Source organism: Phallusia mammillata, chromosome 4 (genome assembly GCF_965637545.1).
Source record: "Phallusia mammillata chromosome 4, kaPhaMamm4.hap1.1, whole genome shotgun sequence".
NCBI classification, from domain to species: domain Eukaryota; kingdom Metazoa; phylum Chordata; class Ascidiacea; order Phlebobranchia; family Ascidiidae; genus Phallusia; species Phallusia mammillata.
The window spans coordinates 2,487,930-2,503,221 of NC_137255.1; the positions used below are offsets into that span (position 1 = coordinate 2,487,930).

The 15,292-nt window shown below is 34.1% G+C and overlaps 2 protein-coding genes and 1 non-coding gene across 3 annotated transcripts; 1 reads left to right on the plus strand and 2 right to left on the minus strand.

The window, feature by feature from the left end:
- Positions 1–144: 144 nt before the first annotated feature.
- Positions 145–1,959, plus strand: LOC145222595 (protein mago nashi homolog). Its single transcript, XM_080088750.1, has 4 exons — positions 145–349; positions 500–669; positions 1,105–1,227; positions 1,650–1,959. The coding sequence occupies exons 1-4, from the start codon at positions 262–264 to the stop codon at positions 1,707–1,709; spliced, it is 441 nt and encodes a 146-aa protein (XP_079944876.1). The 5' UTR covers positions 145–261; the 3' UTR covers positions 1,710–1,959.
- LOC145222594 (ubiquitin-protein ligase E3C-like) lies at positions 1,960–14,944 on the minus strand. The gene is made up of 21 exons (XM_080088749.1): positions 14,783–14,944; positions 14,455–14,514; positions 13,980–14,177; positions 13,511–13,608; positions 12,842–12,990; positions 11,846–12,283; positions 11,085–11,239; positions 10,665–10,834; positions 10,290–10,385; positions 9,992–10,131; positions 9,193–9,328; positions 8,225–8,330; positions 7,574–7,748; positions 7,343–7,452; positions 6,629–6,782; positions 5,796–6,037; positions 4,964–5,088; positions 4,219–4,368; positions 3,829–4,025; positions 3,142–3,272; positions 1,960–2,516 (listed from the first exon to the last, which is right to left on the minus strand). Exons 1-21 carry the CDS (start codon positions 14,846–14,848, stop codon positions 2,349–2,351), a joined length of 3,264 nt encoding a protein of 1,087 aa, XP_079944875.1. The 5' UTR covers positions 14,849–14,944; the 3' UTR covers positions 1,960–2,348.
- Positions 13,735–13,808, minus strand: Trnaf-aaa (transfer RNA phenylalanine (anticodon AAA)). The gene has a single exon. It is a non-coding gene; the product is annotated as a tRNA-Phe (tRNA).
- Positions 14,945–15,292: the final 348 nt, after the last annotated feature.

Below are 15,292 nucleotides of genomic sequence, written 5' to 3' on the forward strand. Positions count from 1 at the left end.
ACATAAAGTATTGTACCTAATAAAACTTACAATAAAACAAAATATATTTGCAACATTTAAAAAACGCTTGTTTGTTAAAACAATGTGTTTTTGAAAGAAAAAGTTTGACGCGTTTCGTGTTAAAAAAACAACGCGCTAACATGACTCTACCGGCAAGGTAATTTGAACACGAAGAAACGCAAGATTTGGTTTCGTTGTTTTCGCTGCTTGTAGTAAAAGTTGCTTGTTTTGTGAACTTAAATTCATAGATTGTGAAGAAAAATGTCGTCCGAGTTTTACTTAAGATATTATGTGGGCCACAAGGGCAAATTTGGACACGAATTTTTGGAGTTTGAATTTCGTCCAGACGGTAAAAAAATTGTTTTGTTTTTCCGACAATTTACCTTTGTTCTTCTCAAAATAAATGTAAACTGACTGTAATATATATCTAGTTTTTCATATATTAGTGTACTATTGAGTATATAAAGCATAAATCTTTACTGTGCTGTATTTTTAACAGGAAAACTTCGTTATGCAAACAATTCGAACTACAAAAATGACACAATGATCAGAAAGGAAGCTTACGTCCATAAAGCCGTGCTTGAAGAATTAAAAAGAATTATTGAAGACTCTGAAATCATGAAGGAAGATGATACAATGTGGCCCAAACCAGATCGTGTTGGACGTCAGGTTAATTTAAATTGTTATTTTGTCACATTCGTTTTTGCCAAAACAAATCAAACTTACACAATTTTGTTTTTTACACAATTTATCTGAATATGTATTCAAATGGCAATGTGGCATTCAACTAACCATTTTTGGGGGTGCTTAAAGTGTATTTTTTATTGTTTTTACCCTAAAGTGTGCGACGTACAATTAAAGGACAGCTACTTTTTTAATATCAGGCCAATATTTTTTAAACTGCACTGTTTTTTCAAAAAAATGCATTTAATTTTCTTTAACATGTGTTTATTATGTACATTAATTTAAAAAAGTGACAGCATCTGGCTTGTTATCTACATGGGAGTTACATTATTTTAACACCTCAACATACAACTTACAATTGAGTAAATATGATAAACAAACATACCATGTATTTTTAATAACTTATACTTTTGTTTTTAGGAATTGGAAATTGTGCTTGGAGAGGATCACATCTCGTTTACAACTTCAAAGATTGGGTCGTTAGTTGATGTGAACGAATGCAAAGATCCAAATGGTCTTAGATGTTTCTATTATCTGGTTCAGGTAAATTTTACTAACTTTACTTTCCACAATTATGGCCTAGTGCAAATTGTACTAAAACTTTCTAAAATCTGTTAACAGCATTGTTAATAGGCAACTCGCATAGGAAAGAATGTCTTGTCTGAAAAAGCAAACATCCTAATCTAACTTTAGTTTTTTTACATATTACCACATATTAGTACAGTTTTATAAACATAAATACACCTAATGCTAAATTATAACTTTGCGGACTTATAAAGATGCTAATGGTAAAGACTATTCATGTTGGAGTGAGAGTTTACTAAAATCCCATTATATTCTGGTCAAAAATAGCCTTTTAGATCTTATAATCTTACATGCTGTGTTCAGTTATTGACCCTTTATTGATCTTTCTATAGTCTCATGTCATAAAGTTTAATTAAATTATGTTTAAACATCTTTTTTAGGACCTGAAGTGCATGGTTTTCTCCTTGATTGGGCTTCACTTCAAAATCAAGCCCATCTGAGAAGGAAAGATAAGGTGCCTTTGCACTTGGATAGACGATGGAAACCAGCTTGAATTTTGCCTGAAAGCCCCAACCAAAGGGCAAAAAACACTTGTTCTGCTGCTGTAGTATATGATGCACCAATGATTTCAGTCTTGTACTGACAGCCTTCACTTTCCTGGACATTTTTAAACTGTTTAGAAGATTTTGTACCCGCCACGATTTGTGCATGAACTTTTTAGACCATTAAATAAAGAAATAAACAATAAAATATAGTCTGTAACTATTTTATAGGTCAGTTATTTCATGTTTTACACCAGAGAAAAAAAAAAACATTCAAAAAAAAGATACAAAAAGAGCAACATTTCATCGTGTTTTAGTACTCAAGAAAGTACATTTAAAGCAAAAAAGGACAATCAACATATTTTAGGGCATTTTTCCTGCCTTGAGATGATACTAAAAGTTGTAATTAAATACAAAACATAAAGACAACAAAGCTAAACATAAACAAAGACTTTAGAAAACAAACTGAAGGATATTTATATTTGCCAACATAACAAAACAACAACTTTAAAATATCACTTCTGATTTGTTGAACTGTATTTAAAACACGTTTCCCCCATTGATAGACTGAAGGTAACTTGTTAGAAGTTGTGTTGTTTAGGAAAGCTCAAAACCAGATTCGCTGTTCAAACAGTATAGCAGTTTTTCTTTCATCTGTTCAGCAGTGTCGTATTGTGGAAGACGTAGCAGGTTTAGACAGGTTGATGACGTTGGAAGTCGGTCAGCCTCACCGCCATTGTGAATACAAAAAGGAGGATGCATTTCCTAAACATATATAGTTGAGAGTTTTTGAAGACTTAAATCTAAACTGTCAATGTAACATAATAAAGTAGCAACAACTGGTTTAGGTGCAGTGATGGGATTCAGCCAGTTCGCACTGGTTCTAGAACCGTCTCACAAAATTTTATGAGATCAGCGAACGGGTTAGCATTAGTGGTTACTGTTAATGGAAAAAATTTTTGTAACAGAACCGGCTTAAAAATATGACATTTGTGATAGAACAGACTGAAAACAAATTTGAATCCCAACACTGCTTAGGTTGTAATAGTTTACATATTCTCAAGTGTTTATGTCTTTGAAAAAGGCTTATAAACCATGAAGCGCGACATTCAAATTCTACTGGGTATACCCAAATACTTAACAGTCAATAATTTATACCTCTACCAACATAAAAGTATATAAAATTTGTTTGTTAAACACATAAACTGCAAACCAACACCCTGTTTGTTTGTTTTTCTTTTTTTTCTAAGTTGTATTACACTTATTTAGTATGTATACAGGGAAAAAATATTCAGCAAAGATTTTGCATAAACCAATGCCTGCAAAACTGTATTTTATATCCTTGGTCAACCTATTATGGTGGACTATATTAATTTCTCATCCAAATTACCTTAAATCCAAGCAGAGGAGGGCGAGAACAGCTCGTCACAAACAACAAAAGTTTCCGTTTGTCTGCTTCTGTAAACTCGCTTAAAACCTCCCAGAAGAGCTGAACAACCCCATGATCAGAAGTGTATCCTCCTGCCAACACAATACAACTGTTAAAGAGTGTTATTGACAGCTAAAGCCAAAACCATTCAATACCCAACACCATATGCAAACAGAGCATACAGATTATTTCATTATTAATGCTGACTACTTAAAAATTGGCTAATTATAACATTTTTACAGTAACAACAATAAGCCTTTAACATTTAAATTTAGCAAAAAACTCAAATAAATTTAAAGTTAAGGTGGAAAAATAAAAGAGTTTCTTCGTATAAACCCAGCAGCAAAATTGAAGTTTAGGTAATTTAAGGTTATAAAGTTTTATCAAAACCCAATTATCTGTGTTGTTAAAAAATCATACAGAACAGTAAAATAATTCTGTTAAACTAAAAACAAAATGGCCATTTACCAAGTGGCATAAAACAGAGGCATAATAATGACTATTTATTAATGTTATAGATTTGCTAAAATTTGTAACTAACAAAAATGATCATATATTTAGGCAATTTCTTTCACATTTAATTTACTTGTCTGTAGCATAACTATATAGAATCTTTAATTTAACAATTCTATGCATTTTTGAACATACCTGAGAAGACTGCATTGTTTTTCATGTCCATCACATCAATAGATGCTTCAGCGCCAGATAAAAGTGTCTGAAATTCGCGATGGTCAAACATTCTCAACCATTCAATAGGAACAACTGCTGATAGTCCTTCACGAAAAGCATCACACGCTGCTCGCATTTGCACATTTAGTTTGTAGTTGGCAAGCAGATGAATATATCTGTTAAAAAAGTTTATGCTTAAATTAATGTGTACCACCGATGTACTAAACCAAAACATCAAAACACAAAGTTGTATATGACTGTGCCGTGAACGCTGGTCTCATCTGTTATGTAGCATTCACATAAAGTTATTGTGATACCCAATCAAAAACTGCTGACCTAAGCACTTTGGGGAGATAATGTTTTTCTTACCTCACTCTGTTGTCATTGGTTACAGAAATGTTTCGACCATTCGGAATAAGTTCAGTAACTGAAGTTTCACCAAATCGGTCATCCACGACAGTGAAGTCCAGGTCGAGGTTCGCAACGTCACCCTCGTACGATCGCAAAAACATCAGATTTCTATGTAAAATAAAATGTCGAAAATGAAAATAACAGTTTATAGCAGGGGTCATCAACCTTTTAGGTGACGGGCGCCAATTTACTTGTTATTTCCATGTGTTAATGATTTCGCGTGCCAACGTTTTTCTGAGTAATAGTGGTTTGTGCCATGTATGACCACCTAGCGTGGCAACCTTGGCGCACATGCCAGGGGTTGCTGACACTTGGTTTATAGGGATTAATACCAACACTTGCAGTGGAATATCAATTAGGAAAATATATTTAAAAACAAAGTTATAATTTTGGAAAAAAGGCAACTCAATAAACGTGAAAGAAAACTAGTTTATTTTCTTATCTTTGCAGTTTTTATCTGTTAACCAAGGCAATACCATTTTCTCTTTGGGGTATGGGTAAAAAACATCACAGGAAAAGTTTAACCATCTTATGGTGCAGCCAAATCCGGGTTAGTGCATAACCAAACTGTTGCAATTTGCTAAAAACTAATTTGGCTATAAGCATAAAAATGCTCATTAAATTGATTATGCGATTAACCGAATTCATCCGTGTACAATACTTCACCAAAATGATGTAAAGACAAAAACTTTTTTTTGGTTACCTGTAAAAGTCAGGGTCCAGGGACTGCAAATGATTTATATCTACATCACTGTTTTTGTGCCGCAACAGTTTGCTGAGAAAGAAAGCAGCAAATGGAAGCTCAACTTGCATGCCTTCATACAGGATCTGTGTGAAAAATACAAACATTGCACCTACTACTTAATACAGGAAAGCATATAAAAGGCTGAGTCACAAAAAACAGGAAATTCTGTGACATAAAAATAATTTAATGTGGCGAATTATACATATGCTTGCTATAATGGGTGTTGGGATAAAAAATTTACAGAAAAACTGGATTTTGTACTTTAGTAAACATAGCCGTTTGAAAAAATTCACGTTTTGGGGGCATGTGGGTGAACTGCTGGGTCATTTGGGGTCAAACTTTAGGAGGATCAACTTTGGATAATTGACTAACATCTGTGTAAATTTAACAAAATTTAAAGAACTTTTTCTTGACCAAGTGGTTGGAACAAACCAGCGTTGAATTACAGAAAAAACAATATGAGTTTCTGTTCAGTTCTTGTATGAATATTTAAAATTTTAAACATTTGTTTTTAAACATAAACACATTTGTTTTGTTATTGTAAAGAAACAAATGGCAGCATATATATATAATGGGCTGCATTATTTCTAATATATACATGGCAGCATTCAGCATAGTACCATGTTATCCCCCTTAACAGATCTGTTAGTTGAATAATTTTTTGGTTTTGTGTTTTTTTATAAGTATGTTGAATTAGTTAGAAAACAAACAACAAAATAACAAAACCGTCCATATACTTTTTACATAGAATTATCACACCAGTTTAAACGTCTGCAGTGGCTTTTCTTACCTTTCCAAGTAATCGACCAAGAAATCGAAAATGTTGTTGATAATTTTCAAACAACCTTGAAGCATAAGGGTTTGGGTAAAGTCCCGATTCACCCACAAGTTGAAAAAGTCCCCGTTTCGGGTCAAAAGCAGTGCGGACAATCTGTTGCAGAAACTCTCGGGTCACCCCTTCACCGTAACCCGCTTCTGAAGCCCCAGCTTGATTCACAAATGCTACTCGGAGGACTCTACGCAGATCTGGAGCTAAAATTTAAAATATTTTTTTTCTTCAATTAACTCTTAAGTAAATGAACGTTATAAGTAATTTAATAAGTACAAGTTATTAATTTATACCATACTGAAATTTAGGTAATCACTTTTTTTTTTTTTTTTATGTGCAGACCAGTGATCATGGCACGCTATGTAACTCATAGTACGCCAGGCCTGTTAAAGGCAAAGGCTAAAAAATCAAGCCTGCAGTGGGATTGGAATGACAGGAGCCTATTTGAGACTCACACTCTACAAACTGAGCTACACAGGCTTAGCAGTGAACCCGTCAAAAGTCGAATCACAAGCACCATTGCCTGCCTTGTATGCTGCACATGTCAGCTTCATAGTAGGGGTTCACCAGTTCGACCATTGATCGAGATCGCTTGCCTGCATGAACACTTCAGGGCTGATCACAGTTATGAATTTATGCTCATCTTAACTGATACTGGTCAATCTGGTGATCACCTACTACGAAGCTGAAATGTGCAGCATATGAGGCAGGCAAATATAAATTGGATTCACCTGCTAGCACTGCATTAAAATAGTTAAACGTTGCAACACTACATATACGAGTTTATTATTTACCGTTATGTTCTGACAAATCATTGAATGCATCTTCGTACAGAAAATCTCTTCGGACTGTGACTCGTATAACAGTAGATGTGTCATTAAACCCAGCATCATGAAGAAGTACGTCACGATTGGATTCACGCGATTGTCGATCTTGACTTAACATAGTCTGTACGACAAGTAATACTAATGATAAATTGAAGGCATTTTAGCCATTATAAAGTTAGCAAAACGTCTGAAAAGTTTACTTAAAAATTTCAAGTACATACAACAAAGAGTTCTTGTAAAGATATTTTCTGTTTTTGCTTTTTGAGAAATTCAGAAAAAAAGTATTGTAACAATACTGTGACAAAAATGTTTGATGTGGCATTGAACTAACATTTTTAGATGATATTAGCCTAAAAAAATGCGAAAATTTCAAAGGAAAATTAATTCTGTTGACATATGACATATTTTAGCTAATTAATGGCTTAGTGCAGTGGTTCCCAATTGGGGAGAGATTTAAAAACTTAATTTTTACTTTATTTTTGACATGTGGTTTGTAAACAAACCCTTAAGCTATGGGAATATAACCTGTGAAGTTAATAAAAGACCGAATTTTTAAATTATCTTTGTATGGTTTAGCATCTACTAATTAGTATATTGGGAGGAATGAAAATGTTTCGAATTGTTAAGGAATGAAATTGTTAATAAAGGTTGGGAATCACTGGCTTAATAGATCAAACTTACTGTGAAAATTTGAACCCGAGTTTGAAACGGAACAACAAAAGGGAGATTTGTTAATACGGACAGTTGGCGCGCTTCAGTAATTGTTATAGGTAAGTCTTCATCAGAAGGGTCTAAATAGAAAAATATTATAAGTTCATAAACATGCCAACAAATAAACTCAAAATAGGAAAAAAACTATATATATGATGTGAAAATTTGTTGACAGTATTTCAACAATTTTTGTGTTCATACCAGCCATATGTGCAGCAATGTTTTCATTTCTCAATTTTCGTCTTCTCCAGTTTGACGACAAATATTTCGACCGATCGTCGCCAATAGTGATGGCACTAGACAACCAAATGTCATCTTTGGCAAACGCTCGTCTTGTGTGTCGAGTGTGCAGTTGGTTGAGTAAACGAGAACACACCTAACAAACAAAATACTTACACAGTAAACCTAGGTTAAACCAGATTCAGTTAATCTGGATCTTCGCACAATTCGGACAAAACTTGAGGTACAAATGATTTGTAATGTGGTAAGGCTTTAACTAATCCACATTGGTTAATCCAGAATTTAGCCTAATCCAGACAATTTTTGGGTCTAAACAGCCCGGATTAACCGACGAATACTGTATAAGACCTAAAGGTTGGTGGCTTTCTTAGTTAGAATAATTTGTATTCTGTTTCAAGGTTGAAATAACACAACATTTCTAAAATACTAGTTTTGAGTAGGTTTTCAGAATTTTTTTGTCCTATGTAATCACCTGTGTACATTTAATATTGTTGACATAAACACTGATTGTTCAAAACGCCAGTACATTTACAAGTAAAAGTACACAAGTATTAAGTATCATAAACAAATCTGTGTTTAGATTTCAGGTAAAAATTGAATGCATGATTTTACCTTGAAGCAAAGTGCAGCAGTAGTGACATCTAGTGGTCGATTTCCCAACACAGGAGGTGCGGCGAAGCGTAACAACTTACCAGTGGACAGGCAGTGATACACCTCTCTGAAAAGTACAAATATAATATTGTTACAATTGTACAAGATAAGCTGCAGACAGTACACACTGTTTTGACCGATAAAGTCTCATCAGTGCAGCTGGTGATAAGAGATTGGCCCAGTTGCACTGATGAGAAGCAGTCGCTTGACCATTGTGAGTCGGTGTCTTCTGTGGAGTATGCCCAGTTGTGGCATCGCACAGAATAGGTGAGGCATGGCTTTTTAGCCTGTTACTTCCAACAAACTGGAGTGCCGTTGGATGGCTACATTAGCCAATACAGCCTATCTCTTGTCACCAGCTGCACTGATGAGACTTTATAGGTTGAAACATTGTGTATTGTCTGCAGCTTATTATTTACTGGCTGGATGCCAATGTGTCAGTGACTACCAATGCATTATGGTGGAATCACATTTTGTAGCAAACCAACCCCACTTGTTTTACTATGAGTTGCATTGAGTATAATTGTTAAAAAAGTCATCATTAAAGTTCTTTTGGTTACATCTTTTATTTCACATTTATTTGCGTCAAGTTTCATGCATGACTGATTGTGTCCTAGTGGCAACTTGCATGACCTTGCACTCAGTCTGTTCAGTTACAGTTGGTATACAGGTAAAGTTGATATACTTTTTTCTTGAAATGTGTTTTTATGCCAACTACTGTACGCATGTTGTATGATTTTCTTTCTTAAACATGTGTCCTTGATTCTATTTGAATAAGGCAATATTATATGTTTGCATCAACTGTCGAAGGTTACTTCACATAATAATGCTTGGTTTTTATATGATCATAGCACAAAAATTTTAAACCCTTTTTTCATTCTACACGACTGCAATAGTAGAAAAGTTACTACAGAATATGATCTACTTACCTCACGTCGTAATCCAACAAGTGTGTTCTAGTTTCTGGCAAGATAATTTTTACACAACACAAACATACATCTCGTAATGTTGTGGTGATTCGAATGATTTCGTCCATTGGAAACAAACCGTGGCTGCTTGAGGGACCTTAAAATATTTATTTTGTAATTAAAACAGATATGTTTAATTCATCCTTTAAGTGTTTTGTAAAATTTAGATGGACAGTGAGAACTTAAGTCATAAAATACATTACATTATGCCTGTGTGGAAAAGGCATCTAAATTGAAAGTGTACAGTAAAGAGGTAGTACACTCTTACAATCAATATGTATAAAGAAGGTAGGGACTCCAAAAGCCCAGAATCCTAGGAGTAACCCGTTAATGACACACATTAAGGCACCAAATTACTGTTTATATTTTTTTAAATTTTAAGGCAGTGGTTCCCAACCAGCGAGGAATTTTAAAACTTGATTTGAGGAATTTACATTATTTTGCACATGTGGTTTGTGAATAGACACTTATGACCTGTGAAGTTGATAAAATACCAAATTTTCAATGATCTTTGTACGGTTTTGCATCTATTATGTAGTATATTAGGGGGGAATTCATTGAAAAAGGTTGAGAACCACTGACCTTAGGTCTTCAGCTTGTATTTGTACAACCTTGAGATAATTTTAGTACATGTTGCCACCCATTTTATTATTTAAGGGCATTAACAATCATACATAAAGTCCAAAGATATATTTTAAACATTCCACATCTAATCCACTAATGTTTCTTGTGATGAAAGGCGTAACATAAAAAATCTTACCAGCATAAAAATCAACATCGTGAAGAGACAGAAGATTGTGGGAAAGCATCGACGAAAAAGTAACAAGTCGGATTACAAGGTCATGCATCGACGCTTCTGTCATGTGACAACCATCTAACAGTGCTCGAATACTTGATAAACTGAAACATAGAAATCATATTTTTTGAAACTTTTTTTAATCAGTTACCGAAATCTGTTCAGCTACAGACTAGAATTAATTCAAAAAAAGTATTTTATGGGAATGCTTTCTGTTTTTAGAAGCAAAACAATAAAAAAGTGGTAAATTAAAATATTTAACCTCATCATGCTGTTTCGTGTCTTAGATCTGGAGTGTATGATCGACGTCCACAAATGTTTCAAAAAATTCGGTGAAAATGCAAGAGTGTAGAGAAATCTGGAAAAAAAATCAACTCAAAACACTTACAGTATTTTTTTAGATCAATGTCTGATTTAATAGCTATACATCAGAAAACCCATCTGCAAATAGAGAAAATCATAATATGTCTCCAGCTTCATAGTGTACTTTTGTCCCTACACTAAATTGTATCACAGACATGGTGTTGTTATTCATAAATTGATAACTTATTTTATGATTGTGTGTGGCAAAACACATCTTTATCGCATTGTGGCTATGTCACAATTTAACAACATATGGTATAGTTTTCTGACTTACCTGTTAGTATGAACAGGAATTCTCATTTTTGCAATAAGGTGAAAGGAAATCTCACAAAACGTTGTGATAACTTGACTCTCCGCAACTTCTTGCTTTACAAAATATTTGATGAAATCTGATGAAGTGAGGAACTCCAAACAATCATTTGCTAACTGCGATTGTGGGATATCCTGCAAAACAATGTTGCTTTTAAAATAATCTTTTAGCTCTACTAACTCTCATTAAACTAGAACATTGGGAAATCACGCTGGCCAAGTGAATTTATCGTTATCATTGTTTTGATTCTAATTGAAAAAGGTTGTTCAATGTGAATAAATGTAAAAGGAAAGGTTTATTGCCGATCAGAGTACACATGCTAATGTTAAGTAACTTCCAAAAAGTCAATCCCATTTTAGTCCTAAAAAAAGCGACAACACGAACCCATTCACATCCGGCAACTTCCATTTCTTCATCTTCGTCCTCGTCTGAACTGTCATCAATGTCATGCATGGATGACCCCACGTTACCACATCTAGGTATGGTGGGAACCAACCATTGGATTATTGCCAGAAATGCTGATTTGTTTGAAATAGAATCTAAAAACAAATATTTTAGCTATTATCTCCTCTGTTATAACAAAAAGTTTGCCTGCAAATTTTTGGCAAAATCATACAAGCTAATACCTGGGTATAAAACATCGCAATGCTTGAACTAACGATGACGACAGCAATTGTCGAAACATGTTTTATACACAGATATTGCCTTAGATTTACTTAATTAGAATTTGTAAAACTGTGCATTGTGTACATATGATTGCAAAATGTTTTTTTTAGTTATCGCATTTATTTGATGGTAAGCAGCAGCTATGTTTACCCTAGTGTTTGTGTTTACAATCGAGGGCCTCTTACTTTTTTCATGTCTTCATTGCATTTTGATACAAATGCTATTTTGTTAACTACTTACATTATTTCTTAACATATCAACATGCAGTCTATATTACAGTAAAGATAACAAAAGATGGCAAACAAAAAAATAAAACATAGCAAATATATTTAACAGAGGAATAGACTATTATTAGATATAAATACAAACACATAAAATAGCGTTGTGATATAAATTTCTTGCTACAATGACAGTTAAATAATTGTAGTTACATATGTCAAAGTCCAATGCCAACAAAACAGCTTTTCCTAGGGACTTACCAAATGAAGGCTTCACCAACAAAATAAGCGATGAAAGAAAATGAATATTTTTTCTCAAATTATTCTTCATATTTATATTCCTTTCCACAAACGACAACAGTGGGTTGACTGGAAAGTCCAAGGAACGACTCAGCATCGGCAAAATATAACTGTATATTTGATGAGTCATGGTGTTACAAAGAAAATCGGAACAAAAGTGGCCAAGAATAAAATCAATGGTCTGTGATTGCTGGATTTTTTCGTTGTCTGTAAATTTGTCGAAATGAGACTTTTGTTGTGATTCTATGAGATGTTTCGCAAATATAAGTGGCTGTTTCATGATATCGAGCAAACTTGCGGCAAGCGCTAGTTGTGGGTTGCGATTGTTGACACCGGAGGGCGCTTCAATGTCAAGAGGCACTTTCTTCTTAAAAACCTCAAGGAGACACAGGAAAAAGTCTAAAAAAGAAAATAGTGTATTTAGCATTTAACACACTTTAAAATGCCATACTCAGGTTTTTTTCTAATTTAAAAATGTCAAGTAAGATAGAGACTGCTTGCACTGATTATTTCAGCAATTAGTATTCTGCTTGTCAATCAACTACTTACAATTCTATTCCTTGACAAAAAAAATGTTTATGTGAACCATGCATTGCAGACAATATTTACTATTGAAAACATTTGCATATTCCAGTTAATCACAACAAAAACCTATTAACAAGCGTTGTTTGTGCCTTATAATAGCAGAAATCATACAGCTTTAACCAAATCAGCCAGTCACCAAGCATTCTTTTATGACAAGGCATAAACTACAAAAATCTAGCCAGTGGTGGGATTCAAACTGACAACAGGGCACTTTCCAAGACTGGTGCTCTACCAACTGAGCTCCACAGGCTCAGTGCTGAGTCCATTAAAAGTCGAATCACAAGCACTGTTGCCTGCCTTGTATGCTGCACATGTCAGGTTTGTAAAAGGGGATAATAGCAGAAAAATATTTATTTTGTTTTTTTCTCTTACTTCCATCTCTGATGATTCTTCTCCAGATATAAGACAAGTGTTTTAACTTTAAATTTTCGTCACTTTCTGTTGCAAGGAATTTTTTCATTTGTGTTTCCAGCATGCGAAGAGGGATAGCAGCCGATGTGGATGTGTTTGATAACAGATATCTGCAAAATAGGTTTGTCTTTGACTGGTAAGAAACCTGTATGGATGTTACACATTTTGTATTGTTTGCAACACAGGTCCCTAAAAAGGGGTAGATAAACACAAAACAGACACTTGGACACCCATAAAGCAAACACAACAAAATTCAATATTCAGTTAACACAAAATATTTTTGAAGTTGAGAGACAGTTTGCCTCATATGGTCCATGTCGTTTTTTGAGTTTAAGACGAGTACAGTTACACTTTTTATGCCGAATTTTACGTATTGTAAAGTCATAGTAGAAGTCATGTTTATGCAAATCTGATTTTCGAATATTAAAAAAAAAAAATATATATAATTGTGCAAGAGCTTTGATTTTGCTTTGAGTCAGGACGAAACAGTGTCTACTGCTTTTATATGTGAGAAAAATTTATTAAGAAAAACATGCCATTAACTTGAAATTGAACACACACATAAATAAGACAAACACAGGTTGATAACCTCTACTCTACGTTTGTATGAAACATAGAAAACACACCCACCTGCAACACAAAACCATCACTTGGGACATGAGATGAGAGGAACAAACTTTCTGCCAGTCAACAGTGGAAGATTTAAGAATATTCTGACATAACCACACCTTTGAAAAATATGAAAGTTGTATATAGTATATTTAAGTGTTATTTTTACAAGTAACTAAAATGGACTCTATAATGGACTCGTCACCAAGCATTCCCATATGGCAAGGCATAAGCTAGAAAAATCTAGCCTGCGGTGGGATTCGAACCTACAACAGGAGTCTTTTTAGGACTCAAGCTCTACCAACTGAGCTACGCAGGCTCAGAAGCATCATTGCATGCCTTGATTTATTATGACTCCTTCAATAGGCCTGGTGTACAACAATTTCTATATGAGTTTGCCATGATCACTGGTCTGCAATGCTTTAGGACTGATCCCAGTTACAAATTTATGTTCATCCCAACTTGGCCTTGAAACCATTTTTTCACTTACCAATCGTTCAGGGTCAGTTTTTCTGTCAAAAAAGAAGCAAAGTTGTCGAATAACATATCCAAGTTTGTTGTGGTCAAAATTAGAGCCTCTCATTTGATCAAATAATTCCCGAAATTCTTGCTTCACTTTTTTTCTCACCAGAAATGAACGAACAGTCGATTGGAGAAGAATCGTACTTCTGAGCTCTTTTCGGGCATTCTGAATATAGAGAAACACCACGGCATTCAATAGATAAAGTATAAATGCATCGAATAGGACTAGGTTATGTTATAATTTTTAATGCAACCATAGCCAAGCAAAAAAGGTAAGAGGACACCTTACTAAACATGAACCACAAACTATTGAAATAAAAGCACAAATTCGATCATTTAAAAATAAATTATAACATAAGATTGCTACCCATATCATTTTAATTGAACTATACTGTATAAAAAAAGTGAAGTGTGATGGCCAAAAGCATGAAAACAACTCATACTTCTCTTTTAAGGCGTTCCACTTGAGCTTTGTGCAGCAAAGATGCTTTGTTGTATTTTTCCTGAAATAAAATCAATAAATCTAATATCTAATAACAGGTTAGGTCTCAAAATACAAATATGTTTTTTTTTTGCTTTAAAAAATAATTTCGATAATGTGTTTCTAATGAAGCGTGACGTACTTTCCTTTTGCACACATGTTATTGCCTTTTTATTTCTCACACTTGCTTGCAGGCTTTGTCTTAGACAGGTCATTCTTTGATTAGCATTTGAAATAAAGGGACGCTTTAACACCAACATGAGCAGGAAATAAACTTTTATCACACTTACATCTTTGCTTCTTCCTCCGAGTGAAACTTGCGGAAGACTTCGAAAGTTTCCTTCGAAACTATACATCCCCAATCAGTGTGAAACAACAACAGTTAACAAGCAACACACAGTACGAGTTTTTGAGATGAAACTAACTATTAACCTAAGAATATTGAGTTGTTAAATACAGTAAACCTTCGTCTATTTGAACCAAAAACAATTCTGCATTGGACAAAGATCCAGATTAACCAATGTCGATTAGTTCAAGCCTTGCCTAACCAAGATTTACTTTACATTTTTCACTTTGTAAAATGCTACTTTATCTAACCTGAACACTGTAATCTGGTAGCAAACATCTAGGGTGTGACCTTTTTTGTTAACATATTGCCCCATATAGGCTTAGGCCTCCAAACCATATGATCTATCAAATCTCCCCAACAGTTAAAACCAGTAAGAAAACCCTGGGACTTCCCCTGAAAAACGTTTTGGGAAATACACAGCAGGAAATTTAAACTGTACTTGTTGACAAAT